The sequence below is a fragment of the Spea bombifrons genome, chromosome 1 (assembly GCF_027358695.1).
Source record: "Spea bombifrons isolate aSpeBom1 chromosome 1, aSpeBom1.2.pri, whole genome shotgun sequence".
Taxonomy (NCBI): domain Eukaryota; kingdom Metazoa; phylum Chordata; class Amphibia; order Anura; family Pelobatidae; genus Spea; species Spea bombifrons.
Window position 1 is genome coordinate 159,909,598 of NC_071087.1, and position 18,969 is coordinate 159,928,566.

Sequence of the window (18,969 nt, forward strand, 5' to 3'; positions counted from 1 at the left end):
TCTTTTCCTTGTGCATTGAATTATGCATGGTGCAGGGCCAGCTCAGCTCAAACCCCTTAGTCTTCTAACTAGCGGATACTGGAGGGTGAGGGCCCCTTACCGGAGGTCTTTCACCAGACACAGGAACGCATGTTTTTTTTCTCTTTGGTAGGCTGCCCCACACTTGGAGTATTAAACCACATACCCAGCCTTAAAGTGCCAGGGCTGCAAGGTCGCCCTCAATACGACCCCACACACACACACTCTCTATATATATATATATATATATATATATATATATATATATATATATATATATATATATATACATACACACACACCACCCAAAGCCCACATGCTACGCATAACAAAAACAATAGAATTTTTAATTCATTTAAAAGCTTTACACAGTAAAGTTAACTTTCAAAATAAAAATACTTTGGTCCTTACACCCCATGCGCAGCGCGGTCTCTTTGGTAACGCGTCCGAGCTCCGTCACACATCCGGAAGGCAGTTGTCGCGGTTTTGTAAAGAGCTTCTCAAACCGACTCGAATTCCTTCTGCCAGGCCACGTATTTCTGGGTCAGACTCTTGGCCGACGGCTTGGTGTGAGCCAAGACCTCCAAAAAGTCAGAGGTGGTGACCGTGTCCAGCCGGATGACCGGCAGATCCTTATCTAACGGGGAGGAAAAAAACGCACGGTTATTACATCTATAGTTCTTAAACTAGAAATGGGTTTAATAGAAATGAATAGAAAACTAGAAATGGGCATTTCAGCCATTATAAGCATTTGCCCCTAAACCCCATCCCCGCCCCCCGCCATACATGTGATGCACTCCCAGGCACAGGAGACGCTGCAGGAGAGGGTCTGTTCATTCACATGGGTGCAAAGTGCTCTCATTGAGTTTAATAGGGACACTTTCCTGCCAGTGATCAACTGTTTCAAGCAGCCAATCGGTGATAAGAATAGTCAGAGGAGGGCATTGCTGCAGTATGGCTGCGTGTTCTGCATCTATTTTTCTTTTCAGTTTTTGAAGTCACCCACAGAGTACTTTCCACGCATTCTTCCAGACGTAACTCCTTATACCCCTCTCCGGGGCAATACTTACCCGGCTGGTGATTTTCAAGCGCGTCAAAGATTTTTCTCACCGGCCGCATGGCTGCCTCTTTACAAACCAGTTTAACGTCAGACCCGGAGTAACCCTCCGTCTCCTGCGAGGAGGAAAACCCGTCGACATTTTCAGGTATAAATTTATTGAAAATTATTAACATTATACGTAAGGACGGCTTTGGGGCCGGAAAAGGCTGCAATAAATAAAGTAGAGGGGAAGGGATAGGAACTTTAATGGTGTGTGGAGGGTTAGTGCGTCTGCCATAGTTTATAATATACCCATGACTGTCACATGTTGCTGCATTTTGTGTGTAAAGTGCTGCCCCCTGCAGTATGTGCGAAGTATAACAGAGTAATTGTTTCCTGCTGTGAGTTTATACACCCTTTAAGAATTTAAATGTTTTAAGTAAAGTGCAGAAATGTTACCAGAATCTAACACTAGAGGGTAAGAGGCTTAGGTGGAACATAAGAAAATTTTACTTTACAGTGAGAGTGGTAGATATGTGAAACGGCCTCCCAGCAGAAGTGGTAGAGGGTAATACAGTGAGGGTATTAAACATGCATGGGATAGACATACGGCTTCTGAATCTAAGACGAGACCAACGACTGATTAAGGTTTGTGTCTTTACGGGCGATGGGGGCCGATCTGCGGGTAAGTTCTGTGATGTGTGTCCTACCCTGGCTTCCAATGGATTGAAGTGAAGGTGGGGTGTAATAAATAGCAGGGGGGGCACTTACGTCTCCCAGGGTGCTGTAATCCAGGTCGGTCCTGAGCTCCACTCCTCCGCTGTTGCTGACGGGCGGCAGCCAGTGCTGGATCATCGCCTGTCTGGCCTCTTTGCTGGGCAGGTCTACTAGAATCCTCTTCTCCAGGCGCCTTAACATAGCGTAGTCCAGCTCCCTGCGGGCACAAGGGACCCCCCCAAAACTCAGCGACATAACGGAGAACGCTACGGGCCGTCTGCCCACTAGCTTCAGAGTGTGTGTACGGGTATCACTAGCGGGTAACACACTCGCCGATATCTCCCCATTTTAGGCTATAACTGGGAAAAATAACCTGAATTACGGCTCTAGTATAGATTCACATAGACTTCTGTCTATATGAGTAACCCACTGACTGCCGGAGAAGTGACCAAGACATTCCACCTCCGAGGGTTAACGAGGGAACGTCTGTAATAAGAGTTTACAGAGTGTAATAATAATAATGAACGGCTGGTGGAAAGGGAAACAAGTTCAGGGCTGGTAATGTTCGTGCAGGTCGTTGCCACAACAGAAGCTCATGACATAAACATTCATGAAAACTATTGGCTGTTAATATTCCTTGGGCACATAATATGAATCAACCAATATAGTTTAACATAACATAGTAAGATATATGTAAAAGTTTCATAAGCTTTTGGAACCTCGGAGGTCTCTTCTTCAGAAGTGACCCTTTTCATTATTTGCCCCTAAAGCTTTCCGTGTCTCTCTATGGAAGTGACTGAATATCGTACGGTTATAAACAAGCTTATGTGATGTGTAATTCAGTGCCCGCGTAGGATTAGTATCGTGGCTTCTCGTACGGTATAGGCCACTGTCAGCGTTGTTAAATGGCGCATCATGCATCGTCAGCCACCATGCGCAGAAAGTGCCTTCACTGATGGGGAAAGGAATGAGCAGGCATTCCGCTAGAGCTGCAGCTTCCCCCAAAGGTAAGTCATGCATTTTTTTTTTTACAGCTTATAAAGTACCGTAATTGGCGTTCTTGACCTAGGAGGTGACCCGGCACTCCGGAGCGGCCCCTGGGTGAACACGGGGCTATTAAATCTACCCCAAGATGCTTTGCAGGACACAAGAAAGGAGACGCGTCGCTCACTTCTCTGGCCGCCGTGTTCTAAACTCATGGGAACAGATGGTACGGAGATCTTGCTCACTGGAGCTTACAATCTAAATCACTGAGGACCTGAAACTTGTAAATACTTTCCATTATCCTTTATGTTGCCGTCTATTTATAACGTGAAAGATTACACAGAGCTCCACTTATCCAGTGAAAGATCAGCCATGTTTGTGGCGTGCGCACTTACACTTAAATCAGATTACGGGGCCACTGGAAGCTTTAAGTACTTTACACTTGAAAGTTAAAATCCTTCTTAGCTAAACCGTAGTAAATAACTTGAGAATGAACTCTGACGGCGTGTTTTAAATACTGGCATATGGTTCGTGTTTATGAAAGATTATTGGGCGTCCAAAAAGGAGAGAGAGAGTTCACAATTAATCTTTAAATGCTTTAACCAAAAGCAAGATGGCCCCGCGCTCTAAATACAATCTTTATCTGTGCTTAGAGGATCACGGATATGTATTCACAAAAGCATTTTCTGTGATCTCTTACCACGGAAGATTGGAAGCAGCTAAAACAAATACAAGATCATCTGATCGGGACAAGCCGTCCATCTGCACCAGTAATTCGGTCTTCATCCGCCGGCTTCCCTCGTGTTCCCCCCTGCAACGGACAAAGACTCGCTGACTTCTGCGCAAGCAAATGCTTCACCACCATGTCTGAGTGCAGGTATTACATATACATACGAGGGCGACGGGGTTTGCTACAGGTAAGTATGCCCAGATATGTAAACACAGAATCTGCCGGCAGATCGGCCCCATTCGGCCTCTGTCTAGCCCCCTGTAAAGAATCAAACCTTAATCAGTTGTTGGTCTAGTCTTAGATTCAGGAGCCATATGTCTATCCCGTGCATGTTTCAATTTCCTGACTGTATCAGACTCTACCACTTCTGCTGGGAGGCTGTTCCACTTAAATACCCCCTCACTGTAAAGTATACCCTTCTTCCATTCCATCTGACCCACTAGTTGTAGATTATGGCCTCCCGTTCTAACATTGTTTCGCCTTTGAATTATTGTGGGACGTTATACCTACCTGGGGAATTCCTTTTGCAAAATATCCCCTGATGGGTGGTAGAGGTGTGTATATATATTATATATATATATTATATATCTATCTACCTCTAGATTATAAACTGGCAAACTGGTCCCTCACTCCCTAACGCATCGTTATATCTTAGTCTGTCAGTTCTAGTTTTGTCAGACCCTTTGAACGTAGGGACTGTAAGAAAAAAAAAAAAAAAAAAGTATGATGTTCAATAAATAATCCCAAACTCACCCTGGACCCGCTCCCCTCTGACTCATCACAGACTCCAGTTCATCCAGGAAAATAGTGGAGGGAGCGTGATATCGGGCAAGTTCAAACAACACCTGTGCAAAAGGACACATCGTATAATGTATTGGTCCAGCGTCATGTTCTTTAGGTCATCGTACAGATTGTATCGTGCAGAAATGAGATAAAACGACAATCCTCCGCTCATAACTCGCGTAACGCGATGGGGGTTATAGATAAACGGTGATTTTACAGCAAAGTTTGGAAAGTGATCTTTCCACCACGGCAAACAATGGAAGGATCCTGGCTTAATTGATCCATAAATCGGTTGCTATGGAGATAAGGTCCTTTTTATAACCATTATTATTATTTTCTCCTAGAAAAATGCTCCTACCCGCACGAGCTTCTCGGAGTCTCCTCGCCACTTGCTTACGATGGTGGAAGCCGAGATGTTGAAGAACGTGGTGTTGCATTCCGTGGCCACGGCTTTCGCAAGCAGCGTCTTCCCGGTGCCTGCAAGATGGACATACAAGCAATACAAAAAAAATTACCGTATATTCCGGCGTATAAGACGACTTTTTAACCCCCAAAAATCTTCTTAAAAGTGGGGGGTCGTCTTATACGCCGGGTACTTACCAAGCCGGAGGTTCCCACGAAGCCACCAATCTCTCTAATCACTACGCGCCGACTATTGAGGCCGAGCGCAGGGATGCCGTCATGTCCCGGCGCCCGGCATCAATTGCCGGCGCGTAGTGATGAGGGAGCAGGGAAGCCCGAGGTCTGGCACTTGAGACCTCGGCTTCCCTGCTCTCTAATCACTAGGCGCCGGCTATTGATGCCGAGCGCAGGGATGACGTCATGTCCCGGCGCCCTGCATCAATAGCCGGCGCGTAGTGATTAGAGAGCAGGGAAGCCGAGGTCTGAAGTGCCAGACATCGGGCTCCCACAACTGGATCGAAGAAAGAAGACAGAAGATAAGGTAAGAGATGGGGAGAAAGGGACAAAGGGGGGAGAAATATATATATATATATATATATATATATATATATATATATATATATACACACACACACACACACACACACACTGGTGTGTATATATATATATATATATATATATATACACACACACACACTGGTGTGTATATATATATATATATATATATATATATATATATATATATATATACTGGTGTGTATATATATATATATATATATATATATATATATATATATATATGTGTATATATATATATATATATATATATATATATATATATACACATACGTGTGTGTGTGTGTGTGTGTATATATATATATATATATACATATACATATACATGTGTGTGTAAAGGCAGGGGTGTGTGGTGAGGGCAGTGTATAAATGTGTATGTATGGACAGGCATACGTGTAGATATATATATATAGATATATATATTATATATGTGTGTGTGTGTGTGTAAGGGCAGTGCATGTATGTATATGTCAGCAAATCAACCAGCAAATCACCGGTAAGGTACATCGCTTGCCGTGATTGGCTGGTTGTTGTACGCTGGGTAGAGGGGTAGTCTTATACGGCGAGTATAGTCCAAACTCTATATTTGGACTGTAAAAGTTGGGGGTCGTCTTATACGCCCAGTCGTCTTATACGCCGGAATATACGGTACTAACAATATAAAATACGTTGATAGGTTGTTCAGTGTAGATGTTGGTGCCACAAAAGCATCCGAGAGATTTACCCGGGGGTCCGTACAGCAAGAGTCCCTTCCAGGGCGAGAGAATTCCCGTGAATAGCTGCGGATACTGATGAGAAAACGTAGTGATTAATCAGACGCAGGTAAAGTGCAACGTAATTCTATTCCATATATCTAATTTTTATATTATTGATAATGAGTGTCCCTTGGCTAGCCTTTGGAAATGGCTGGGGATAGTCAGAGTTGGAAGCCTGGATTATGGATTGTGTGTTAATACGGAACGCGTCAGTGTCGAGAACGATCTTGTTTTCTTCTAGAATAGAATGTTTAATCATCTACGGTAACATCATAAACGATCCGTACGAGCTCTGCAGAACTCGTTCCTATTAACCGTACTGCCGTGACGCTGTTTGAATGGAAACACGATGCAACTCTGAGTCTGCCGGGATGCAACTTGAGGTCAGATCTAAAAACTGTGTAAAATCGCACACATTCGAATCGATGTAAAATGAGACCCGCCTGCCACGTCTCACCCTTATAGGATACACCACGGCCTCCTTCACCAGCCTCTTGGCTGAATCGAGTCCAATTATATCATCCCACCTCACGTTAGGGTTCTGGAGGTAAATGTCCTGCAACCAAAAAAACAGGTTTTTGCCAATGCTGACCTATATTACTGTATACAGCACTGGGGGGTTGAATTACAGTATACAGCGCAGGGGGGGAGGGTTGTTTTGGGTTATACAGAGCTGGGGGTTATGCTCAAGGAGAATGTTTTTTTCCCATGGGTCTTTTTAGGAACACTCTATCCACTGCCATATATCTGTACGTAAAGTGTGAGCTTATCTTGTAAATGCGGTTGAAATAGAAGGTCGTACCCGGCTTATCACGGTGGCCAACTCTCTCATTTCGCTGTTTGCCCCGACAAAGGCGCTTACAGGTTTGATGAGACGCTCCTGGGAAGAAGAAAAAAAAGATATATTTAAATAACAGATTTTGTGGGTACCGAGATGAGATTTCTATCTTTAGTTTAAAATACTTCCAAATTATTTGGTAAGTCGGTATACGTTTCCGGTCCCAGGGAACTCACCGAAGGATCTGGATTGGAATTTAGGCTGTTCAAAGAGATTTCATTACTCGCCCCTTTGATCGCATCTTGAATCATACTACGGAAGTCAATTATTTGCCCCTGAAGGGTTAAATGATAACGAATAAAGATTATAAGAACAGTTACAGAGATATCACCATAAATAATAAAAGAAACATAGAGATTAAGGTGTCGTCGGGCTGTTACTATGTGGCCGGTTCTTTGTTTGAGTTGCCGGAACACATTTTTATGGCACTTGTAGGCATATGGGCAACAAGCCAGGGTTTTAGACACTAAAGTATGATAACCTGTTCACGAGAATCCACCTTAGGTACTTTATAACATTATCTCTGGCCAATTTGAAGACTGAATGCTGAAGGATCCTATAGATGCTGAAACTCTGCCGAGGTCATCGTAAACTGTATTCATGTCTCATCCAAACAGAACAAGCTATAAGATAACTGATCGCCTGATCCATTTGCAGGAGTGTTAACAAAAGCAGAATAAAGTCCACTAAAGCCAAACACAATATTCGCTACAATCGTACCCAACTCAAAATCTGTCTTCGGTGAATAAACTGTTGGTATCTCCGAGTCAACCAGAGGCCATTTCACCGTAACTGCTATATTTTAGATCATAAATACATGCAAAAAGCAGCATCAGGATGGACAACGTATTTTAAACATTAATTATTCCCCAACTTTTACTGGGTTTATTTTTATCACAAGGAGTTGTGCTTTTTCAGTAATAAATAATAATAAATAGTATATATATATTTTACGATATAAAATAGTATTTAACAGCAATTAGGATAGAAGAGCCTCTTCACTGTCATCTGATTTTACGAGCGGCCGCATGTTACTGACCCGTCTTGGATGGCTTCCATCTCCACTCTTTCCAGTCTTGTTCATGGATGAAACATTCAGACCGAACTCAGAAGTCTCAGAGGAGCCGGCGCTGCCGTTTTCCTGCAACAGAAATAATTTACGGAAGGTAAAGGAATATCCGTGAATATATTTCTTTAACTTATTTTTATCTTTACAGAAATTTAGAGGCACCCTTACTCTTCTCTGTAATCTCCCAGAAACGTTTAAACTTGGGGATTAACTTCTCACCCTGCCTAACCATCTTCTGAACCTGTGACTTCGACGGGTTCTTTGGTGATCCCAGAAGGAGGGGAGACGTTCGAGTACGCATGCGCACCCTGCACTCCTCTCTCTGACTGGGTTCATTCACATAACAGACCCCCCTAAACTGTTCTAGTTACAGGTTGATAGAGTTAGGTAGGTTTATTCAATTGTGCTACTTTAATATGTTTAAAGTGGGGTTTTTCTCCCCGTTGGACTTCACCTGTGACGTGTTACCCACCTGTTTAGCTCCCTCCCTGCTTGGCGTCTTCCCGTTCTCCGTTGTTCTGGTGTTGTACCTGGACAGCGGTCTCTGCACCGGGTGATGCTGATGGATCCTCGGAAGGCCTTGTGAAGAGTTACTGCCTGCTCTGCGACACGGAGGTTTTAGCTTAGAAACAGCAGTGAAATCGCTCTTCAGACCCACGATGAATAGAGAATGAATCATACATGTGATCGTGACCCCACGCATGGCAATACACGGGCAATCGGTGATGCCTTCCAGCAGGTCCTTAACAAAACTCGTATAGCACTGCTAAGGGGCAATTATTTCACTCATTATCCCCACCCTGTGGCAGAAGACGAGACCAAGTGAAAGGAATTCATGCAGAATGCTAAAAACAGTGATTATTAAAGTCAGGTCTCAGGACCCCAAAATAGTGAAGATTTTAGGATCTGACCCCCTGTACCAATCCCAGTTTAATCTCATTATATAAGAGAGTGCATTGCCTTTCGTATTTAATCCCAGGGACTTCATTTGCAGGTAAAATCTCCTCCGCCGCACCCCTTACATTATATTACGGCTGTTATTTATCCGTAAGGTGTGCGGCTGCGATCAGGATTTATCTCTGGCAGATCACACATGTTATAGAGGTTGTTATTTTTCTTCTTCTTCACTACATGTCCCTTCAGAACGTATTATTCCTTTACCAAGCATCGCCACAGACCGTGATGTCCTTGTACTTTTCTTACTCCTGATCAGGAATACATTTACCCCACCATGCAGAGAATTCTATCCAGATTCCCTACCATATAGTTTATCTGATATAATGCTAAAAACATAGAATCTGCCCACAGATCGGCCCCATTCGGCCCCCGTCTAGTCGCCCGTTTCTCCTGCTGTAAAGACTCAAACCTTAATCAGTCGTTGGTCTCGTCTTAAATTCAGGAGCCGTATGCCTATCCCATGCATGTTTACATTCCCTCTCTGTATTAATGTCTACCACTTCTGCTGGGACGTTGTTCCACTTATCTACCACCATCTCAGTAAAGCAAAACGTCCTTACAATCCATCTAAGCCTCAGACCCTCAAGTTTTAGACTATAGCCTCCTGTTCTAACATTTCTACTCCTTTATAATAAAACTTCGCTCACGTGTATCTTCAAAACTATACCAGCCATGAACATTTTTCCACATTGAATAAGCGGGATACTTGCCGACATCCCCTTATTCTAAAATACGAGTCTGATGTTTTCTGCTGCTGGGTAAAATCCACCCAGTTCTGAGTTGTAATGTAAAATCACCAGGCAGAATTACAAATGTTAGCTCAAAGTGCGCTTACCTCCTGAATTTTCCTCCACTTTGGGGTTTAGAGTTTAGCCGACTGTCTAAAATAAAACAAAAAATCCATGCATTACAAACCCATCCAACTTCAAAGGATAACAGAGAACCTGCAAGGGTTTGTTATACATCCAGTAACGGTCTTATCGGGGGATCCACTGTTGTTGGGGGGACTTGAAAATGTAATACAATCTGCATTAATAGCGCTGGAGCCGGCTGCCGGTAAGTACAGCATGGCAAATAGTTGAGGTGGAGAGATTATGCAGAATCCCCCCCCATGCATTTACGGGGGGGACACCGAATAAATGTAAAGGGTCAGATTCAGTAGTGGAGGGGATCCCCCATTTGATGGTTAGCGTGTCCCCTTATCACGTAATCAGACGGACCCGTCACCTACGCAGCCTTTTGGTGTCATTTAAACTCATACCTGGGTCGGCCGCCCTCTTAGTGACTTTGGGGTACTTCTGAAACTTAACGTAATAGTAGCTTTCGTATTCCAGCAAAATGCTCTCCAGATCTATGTTGTCGCAAACTTCGAAACGTCTCAGATCTAATTTGGTTTCTTGCTCCAAAGCGTTTGCGGAATCCACATACCTGGAGATTTAATAACACGGAGCGCAGGTTAATAAGAAATAATAAAAAGTCACTCGGGCGCCATAAATGAATAGAATCTTTAATAATATATAAAGCCATCTCCTGCTGTTTCTATACACATTATCGGGGCTTTTAGGGCTGTAGAACCCTGCGATCCCCTCATACCCAGCAAACATTCTGACCTCCTAGAAAAGAGGGGCTTTGGGGGGGGAAGGGCCAAAGGGAGAGCTGGGTCCCAAATAAGGACCGGACAAACTAATCAGACATTAAGATGGCATGTAAAAAAAAAATAGAAGTTAAAAAAGGAAACAAGTGAAAAAATATATATAATTCATGGCCCAGCAGACATTCCCACCAAATGTTTTCTTCCATTATGAAGCAAACAGATCATAAAACTACCCACCCTTCCTGCATCAAGTAATGCATGATGAGAATAAGGAGGTTTTTGCGTCTCGCTTCCGTCCGTAACTCATCCTGGAAAGGGAAGGGTTAAGATTAGAAAATGTTTCATATTTCCCGCATTATTCGCCGTTTAATACACCAAATAAATCTATATCACTGTTTGCATTAATATAAACAGTATTATGTATATATTACACGCCTTCTTTGCGTGTACCCTATTGGAGCGACCACGTTAACCCAGAATATATATAATTATTCCTCCCCATTAAGTTATCTTACCCTATTGCATACCTCCAAAGTGTCCCAATTAAAGCGGGATAGCCCAGATCTTGAGCATAGTCCTGCTGAGCGGCCCCACTGATTTTGTGGGCAGCGGGGACCAGCAGCCAGTTAGGAAGATTAGGGGACTGAGTATGCCTACCAACTGTCCCGCTTTGCATGGGATAGTCCCCGTTTTGCCACTATACTCCGGAAACTTCCATCTCTGTCCAGCTTTTCGGGACGGACGTAGAGCTCAGTGGGTCAGTGGGATTTGGGACCACAATCCCGGGACCCCTTATTTCATTCCATGCATAGTGCGCAGGCACACAGACAGTAGAGCTGCCAGTTTGAGTGACAATCTACCTCCTAAGCTCCGCCCCCTGGCATCTTGGCTGTTGGGAAGTAGGGACTCGCTTTTTTTTTCGTATTTATGGAACATTAAATACTGCATTGTTAGTTACAGAGTAATGACGGTTTTAATTGGCCCGGAGTTTATGTCGGCAGCGATTATTAAAATGCAAATAAAAAAATAAATAAAATGTTGAATGTTAAGTAAGATAAAACTGTATAAAAAAAGCTAAGTGACAATGAAGTAATTAAACAGAACTACCCTGCTGCTATCCGAAAATAATAAGCAAAACGCTAAAAATGCACAAAAAAAATTATCCAATTTAAAAAGCAATTAAACCTGCGAGGGCTGCAGTAATTGAAAATATTTATTAATGTGATTAAGTTAATGAAAGGGATCCGTTACTAGCGCGTACAGCACTTCATTCTCATCTAAAGCAGGAAAGCCAAAGGGGATTTACAGTCTTCGATTCAGGAGCCATATATGCCTATGCCCTGCGTGTTTAAATTCCCTCACTGTACTGTATTAGCCTCTACCCCCTCTGCTTGGAGGCTGCTCCACTTATCTACCCTGCTTTACATTCCATCCAAGACTCTTTAGTCTTTAGTCTTAGATTCTGGTCTCTTGCTGTAACATTCCACCTTCTTTGAATAAACTTCCCTCCTGTACTTTGTTAATCCCCTTTAAGGATTTAAATGTTTCTCTCCCACTTCTCCTCTTCTCTCCCCCAAGCCAGACATATTGAGATCCTTTAGTCGTTTAGTCCTTAGATCTCTCTCCAATGTGTCAGTATCCCCCTGGAGATGGGGTCTCCAGAACAGCCCCCAGTACTCTAGGTGAGGTCTGACCACTAATGCCTCTCGCTATATAGCCCGGCGCCCTGCTTGAACTTTGTTACATTGCTTCTTACCTTTAAATACTCAGATATAATTGTAATCCTCCGAGCGTCATTTCCACATCTCCTAACCGCATGCACTATATGGGCAATGTTTGGAGGAGGTTGGAGCGGAAGAACTTGACCGGCCGTACAGAGCCCCGAACCTCAATCCCATCGAACACCTTTGGGATGAACCGGAACTGAGATTGTGAGCCGGGCGTCTCGTCCAACATCAGTGTCTGACCTCACAGACGCTCTACTGGATGAACGGGCAAAAATTCCCACAGAAACTCCCCAAAACCTTGTGGAAATCCTTCCCAGAAGAGTGGAAGCCGTTATACCCGCAAAGGGGGACACCAACTTCATATTAATGTCTGTGTATTTAGAATGTGATGTCATCAAAGGCCCTGTTGGTGTAATAGTCAGCTGTCCCAATACTTTTGTCCATATAGTGTATGTGATATTATTATTACGAATTGTTTTATATAGCGCCATCATGTTCCGTAGCGCTGCACATTACTAACAATATATGTACATAAAGCAGTCTCCACTTTCAAACTGCTATTATTCTTCCGAACCGCGTAACAAAAGCAGATCGTGGTAATGAAAGGGCTGTTGTTGCCATAGCGGCAAACGTGGCTGCCTCGTTTCCCCGCACAGCATTTACCTGACCCCACGCGGAGTGAGAGAAAGACTCACGAGGCCTCAGGACAAAACAGTAAGAACCCACCGAATGCTGCCCGGAGCGAGACCATAAAGCATTCTCTCTACACTCTACGCAATATATTATAGTCGTTATAAAGGGGCCGACACCGGCAAGTATCCCCGGCGCGGAGGGCTGAGCTGGCTCCTACGCCGGACCTTCATAATGTTTTGCGAACTCAAGAAGCACAAACGCAACTCTCCACTTAGTGAATAGACCCCAATGAGATTGGGACCCCTGCCCTCTCTTCTGTAGCCCAGGCCTTACCCTCACTTGCCAAATACCCTAATGCTGTTACAGTGACCGGTGGGGAACAATACCGGTACCGTGACAGATAAACACGCAAGACACGGCCCACAATATTCCTGCCGGCATTTATTATTATTGTTATATATAGCGCCATCAGATTCTGTAGCGCTGTACACAGGACTAAATAAGTAGTATATAACTTGACTTATAGGAACAACAGGTGAGGGGGGCCCGGCTCAAAGAGCTTACAATCACTTAACACGTTTTTTTATTAGAATTTTGGGTTCATAATATTAACATATATATTATATATATATACACATACATACTTAATGTGGGGAAAGTAACTTAAATACCGAACTGAGCCGGCTCTTTGTAAAACCGATAGGCGTCTCCGAACTATAAAACTACCTCAGCACGAAGGTCAAAACCAAGCGCGGCTTCCAGTCAGAGGCTCAGAGCATGCGCAGTGCGCACTCCCGGAAGCCGGTGGAACGCATGCGCCATCTCCATAGCAACCAGGAGAAACTCAAAAACCCTTCCGTGCAGAATTGCCTTTATAGCTCACATAAGAAATGGGGGGTGCAAAAGATGGTCTAACAGCCAAATGCTGGATTAACCCTTCCGCTTCCACCCATTAGATACTTAAAGGAAGGGATGCACCCTGACCTGTATCACGCATGCACAGAGACAATGTATATATTGGGTGCTGCCAGCCCACGGTGTCCCCGAGCGCCCACACCGCCCCACAGCTTACCGCCTCTCTGCTCTGGGAAGCCGCCTTCACGGCCCGGTAGGAGAGCTCCATGCCGCAGAGCCCGAGAGCTACGAGAATCGTATGCTGGAAAGAAAAAGAAAAACAAAAAAAAGAAAAAGGGGTTTAGCCGGCGGGCGCGGCCTTCTGCTGCATGACAGCTAAGTGAGCCAATAGGGATCAAGGTGGGCTGACACTGACCAATGAGAAGTGAGTTGCCGGCAGACTCAGTGTATCGGGAGTGTGTGTTGTACGGTATCGTCTGTAAGGAGCAATACTAAGGCAACGTGTTTAATATGGAGCAATCGTCATAGCAACCAGCGGAGTTTTTTCTACACATGTTTTATTAATACGGTTAATTAGTATTTTTGTGTGCCATATACTAAATAAACAAATTTAAATAAAATGCAGTTGTAAGCAGCAGAATGAGTTTGATGTTGCACATAGATGCTCACACACGCACATTCATGCTCACACATATGTGCTAACACGTATGCACATACAAATCCATGCTCACACACACTTACAAATACACGTACACACACACACATGTAGTTCAGGAACATGTATTGAAGGCTCTCTTTATTTGAGTTACTGAGGGAAGGTGTCTGGGCAGTAGAGAAGTCATGGGACGAAGCCGGGTCAGCAAACAAATCACACTGGGCAGGAACCAAGCCTCATCAGCAGACAGAAGATGTGGTCACTGAAACAGGCAGGAACCAAGAGAACACTGCACCAAGAGAGCGCTGCACCAAGAGAACACCGCACCAAGAGAGCGCCGCACCAAGAGAGCGCCGCACCAAGAGAACGCCGCACCAAGAGAACGCCGCACCAAGAGAACGCTGCACCAAGAGAGTGCTGCACCAAGAGAGCGCTGCACCAAGAGAACGCTGCACCAAGAGAATGCTGCACCAAGAGAACGCTGCACCAAGAGAGTGCTGCACCAAGAGAGTGCTGCACCAAGAGAACACCGCACCAAGAGAGCGCCGCACCAAGAGAACACTTCACCAAGAGAACGCTGCACCAAGAGAACACTGCACCAAGAGAACACTGCACCAAGAGAACACCGCACCAATAGAACGCCGCACCAAGAGAACGCCGCACCAATAGAACGCCGCACCAAGAGAACGCCGCACCAAGAGAACACCGCACCAAGAGAACACCGAACCAAGAGAACGCTGCACCAAGAGAGCGCTGCACCAAGAGAGCGCTGCACCAAGAGAGCGCTGCACCAAGAGAGCGCTGCACCAAGAGAACGCTGCACCAAGAGAACGCTGCACCAAGAGAACGCTGCACCAAGAGAACGCTGCACCAAGAGAACGCTGCACCAAGAGAACGCTGCACCAAGAGAACACTGCACCAAGAGAACACTGCACCAAGAGAACGCTGCACCAAGAGAAAACTGCTCCAAGAGAACACTGCACCAAGAGAGTGCTGCACCAAGAGAACACTGCACCAAGAGAAAACTGCACCAAGAGAACACTGCACCAAGAATCCACCAGCTACGCCATCAAAGGGCAAGGAGAAAGTGTAGGTCTGGGATTTAAATATAGGAATCAAGGTCAAGCAAAGTCCTGAAGTTATGAATCAGCAATGTCATGTGCATTGCATGGTCATGTGACCACTGTACGTCCTGGAAACGTGCCTACTTGCACGGCAATGGAGATAAGGCCTAACAGTGTGCGTCTATGGCCCATAGGGCGGAAAGAATTATGCCCAATGCTGGTCAGAGAAAGGGGATTGGTACGCTGCCAACAACCGCGTTGTACAGACGTCTAAGGTTAAGAGCCACGACTGTTCCCAAGGACCCGGCCTTGCCATCGGAATCTGGATTCCAGTATTGATTGGATCTCATATTCATATTCTGGTCCAGGATTTGGTGGAGATTTGGCAAAATGATTAAATTCCTGGATAGGGAAAGTTAATAGGAGACTGGATTAATCTGTTTTACAATACATTAGGGACTCATGTATTTGGGAGCCAGTTTTATAGATGGCATATTGAGATGAATATATCAAGTAGACAAACAAACCCGGTCTGGAGAATAAGTAGGTGCTGGTAATCTCTTGCGGTCGGCCTGAGCTTTCTGTTTAGTGGAGGGCGAGGGCAGGGTAGACTATGGCGATGGGCATGGACAGCAGGGATACCTGAAGAGTTGGACAAGAAAGGAACCGGGTATTGGCCGTCGACAATGGTAAGTATTGTTGAGTTGTGATCTGAAGTGGGTAGCTCCGCCATATTGGCTGTTGGCCGTAGACACAGGAAAAAATAGGAGCTACAGAAGGACTCCACGCTCCCATTCTTTTGCGGGTGGTAAGCCGTGAGCTTAGTATTCTTGGAACCAGGCCGGTGAGAAATGATATACTTGAATCTAGAAAGGAATAGCGCCCCCATCAGGCCTGCTGTGGATTTAGACATTTGGCATTGCTGATGTACTGTAGGTTTTTATGATCTGGAAGTATAGTAACAGTTACTTGAGCCCCCTCCAACAAATGCCTCCATTTCTCCAAGGCAATAATCACTGAATTTATAATTCTCAATTCCCTACTTTTTTAATAATTAACAATTCTGAATTAATAATTCTTGATTCCCAACATTGTAATTCCTCTCCGCTGGAGAAAACTCCTTGGAGAAGAAGTAACAGGGATGTAAAGGGACCTTCACAGTTCCGGCGCTGATCTCTGACGCGTCGGTTTCAAGGATGAAGGGCTGGCTTGGGTCAGGATGGATGAGCACTGAAGCAGAATAGTCATTTTTATGTAGAAAATGGTACAATTGCCTCGAGCAGCCAGTTGTGCTGATCAGACCCATTTTTGGGTGCTCCTACTTTAGAGAAGTCCTGTATGAATCTTCTGTAATAGCTGACGAAACCCCAAAAACGCTGCAAAGCCTTGAGCCCTTAAGGTTTAAGACATCTTCCAATTTAGCTTGGTCCAACTCAAAGCCTCAGGCACTGATGACCAATGACGTACCCCAGAAAAGGCACACTTTTCCAATTTGGCGTACTTGTACAAGGTTACACGTACCCTGGAGATCCTGTTTGTCAAACAGTATTTTTGACAGTAAAATGGTTTTGTCCATGGTAATTGATACAGGGCCATAGTGTAAAATCCCCTTTCTTCGTAACGAAGTACAATCCAGCTCCGGCAGAAGAATGGCGGATAAAGCCCTTCTCTAAATTTTCTCTTAAACATTCTACTCCTTGGCCTCGGTTTCAGGTGCCGACAGGAGATACACCCTGCCACGGGGAAGCATTATCCCAGGAAGATCGATGGGCCATCCATAATGACAACGTGGGGGTAGTTGGTCAGCCTTCTTCTTGCTAAACATGTTCAGATAGGTGTGATAGGGCGCTGAAGCGTTGGACGTCTCTGTAGACACTGTAGCAATGTGAGTTATTGGCTTGATACATGTAGTTGTAAGGGATATTGTAACCAGTATATTGTAACCGTTAGACCAAATATTTTGAAATAAAGACAAACACACTCAATTTGGAATAACCAAGACGTGGACTTTTATTTAGCTTAACCCCTTAAGGACAATGGGCGGTCCCTAAACCCACCTTCATACAATATACACAATATATATATATATATACACAAAGCCGACCACCCTAAAAGCCGGAAAGCAAACCACCACAGAACCAGTTAATCCCTATATGGGACAACTTTAACCACAATAAAAATATTTTTTTGGGGGGGGGGGTTGCTTTTCAAGAAGTTCCATCTTCGCCCGCGGCTCTCCTGCACAGCCAAAATTACCAGCCTTTAACAGGTTAGAACCTCAGCCTGCAGTTCGCCTTGTGGCATGAGACGCTGCCCCTTCCACCCCCTGTATTTATAGCACAGATTCGCTAACGGAAAGTCATGTGGGGCAGCCCAAAATAATGGGAATAAAGGACAGAAAGAACCTGAAGTTTGGGTACAGGGTGGGGGCTTATATTCTGTCTTTTAAGTGCAACATTATACCCAAGCATCCATCATCAATTAATTCTATAAGGTGAGAGGCTGAGGATAGAGTATTGAATAGTAGAGAAGAGAGATTGCGAAATAAGAGAGGAGTAGATGAAGACAAGACTAGAAAAGTCAAGTGATCAGCTTGGGGAGGGGGGATAATCGTGCACCAAGGCTTTGTGCTTCCATGTTAAGCTATGCCAATTAGGTTTTACCTTTTCTCCTCTACAGGCATAACTACACAGTGTCTTCAGATTGAACGACAATCCCTCAAGCCACGGTTCCCCAACAGGGTTGGGGATTTTTCCTCTCCTGGGTGCTGACTCTTTGTGACTCCAGAGGTAGCTCTCACAATTAATATTATTATTCAGCTTTTCTCTCATAATATTTGTCACTGTTGGGGTTTTGACTAAAAGTAACTATTACATCTGTAATATAAATAATGAGTTAAGTTGCAGGATTGGCTTCCCTAGGTCTTTTAGCCTGGTATTTCACAGAATGAGCCAGATGTTATACCTCAGAGTTCTGGAAAAGCACCAATGCAATTGCTTGTAAGGTTGTGGAAGCCTAAAGCCATTCTATCATTGTTGATTTATATAACACTATAATACTCTGCAGCACTGTACAATATTGACATTCTAGACTGAAGCAATACCTCCTGAGTGACAGAAGCGATCGTTGATCACTTCTGAAGCTCTTGCCAGGGCATTTAGGAAGTGATCGTTGATTTCTCTCCGCCGGTGTTGCTGAAATGCCTCGATGTTGCCCCATGTACGATCTGTGGGTCTGATAAGACCCTGCGTAGGTATGCACAGAAAGCGCTCTAATTGATTTCAATACCAGAACTTATCTGTCACTGATTGGCTCCTTCAATCAACCAGCCAACCAGTACCACAAAACGCCAGAATGTAGAAGAAACCTTTATTTATTTTTAAAGAATATTTTTAACCATTCTCACAAAGTACTTTATTAGGCATTTTTATAAGGAAGCCTGGGACATTAAACTATCCCTTTAAGTTGTTACCATAATATGATTCTCCGCAATAACTCAGTGCCTGTCTAGTTGCTGAATGTAACACCGTGCATGCGCTAAGTACCTGGGATAAGAGCGGAGCCTCGGACTCT

General features: G+C 44.4%; 2 protein-coding genes across 2 annotated transcripts; one reads left to right on the plus strand and one right to left on the minus strand.

The window, feature by feature from the left end:
- Positions 1-361: 361 nt before the first annotated feature.
- On the minus strand, positions 362-13,951 carry KATNAL2 (katanin catalytic subunit A1 like 2). Its single transcript, XM_053457967.1, has 16 exons — positions 13,895-13,951; positions 10,700-10,770; positions 10,130-10,296; positions 9,704-9,749; positions 8,384-8,513; positions 7,882-7,983; positions 7,019-7,117; positions 6,807-6,884; positions 6,462-6,560; positions 5,974-6,037; positions 4,630-4,748; positions 4,242-4,333; positions 3,459-3,569; positions 1,829-1,991; positions 1,089-1,191; positions 362-655 (listed from the first exon to the last, which is right to left on the minus strand). Exons 1-16 carry the CDS (start codon positions 13,943-13,945, stop codon positions 519-521), a joined length of 1,632 nt encoding a protein of 543 aa, XP_053313942.1. The 5' UTR covers positions 13,946-13,951; the 3' UTR covers positions 362-518.
- Positions 13,952-14,045: 94 nt separating this feature from the next.
- Positions 14,046-15,794, plus strand: LOC128472722 (axoneme-associated protein mst101(2)-like). Its single transcript, XM_053454655.1, has 3 exons — positions 14,046-14,056; positions 14,604-15,408; positions 15,591-15,794. Exons 1-3 carry the CDS (start codon positions 14,046-14,048, stop codon positions 15,792-15,794), a joined length of 1,020 nt encoding a protein of 339 aa, XP_053310630.1.
- Positions 15,795-18,969: the final 3,175 nt, after the last annotated feature.

Bases quoted from the DNA above. Each gene is read 5' to 3' on its own strand.
- KATNAL2 (XM_053457967.1), bottom strand. From the start codon at position 13,945: ATGGAGCTCTCCTACCGGGCCGTGAAGGCGGCTTCCCAGAGCAGAGAG. The intron at 10,771-13,894 runs GTAAGCTGTGGG...TTCCCTTTCCAG, and splicing joins CTTCCCAGAGCAGAGAGGCG to GATGAGTTACGGACGGAAGC. The intron at 6,561-6,806 runs GTACGACCTTCT...TTTTGGTTGCAG, and splicing joins TGGCCACCGTGATAAGCCGG to GACATTTACCTCCAGAACCC.
- LOC128472722 (XM_053454655.1), top strand. The intron at 15,409-15,590 runs GCAAGGAGAAAG...TATGGCCCATAG, and splicing joins ACCAGCTACGCCATCAAAGG to GGCGGAAAGAATTATGCCCA.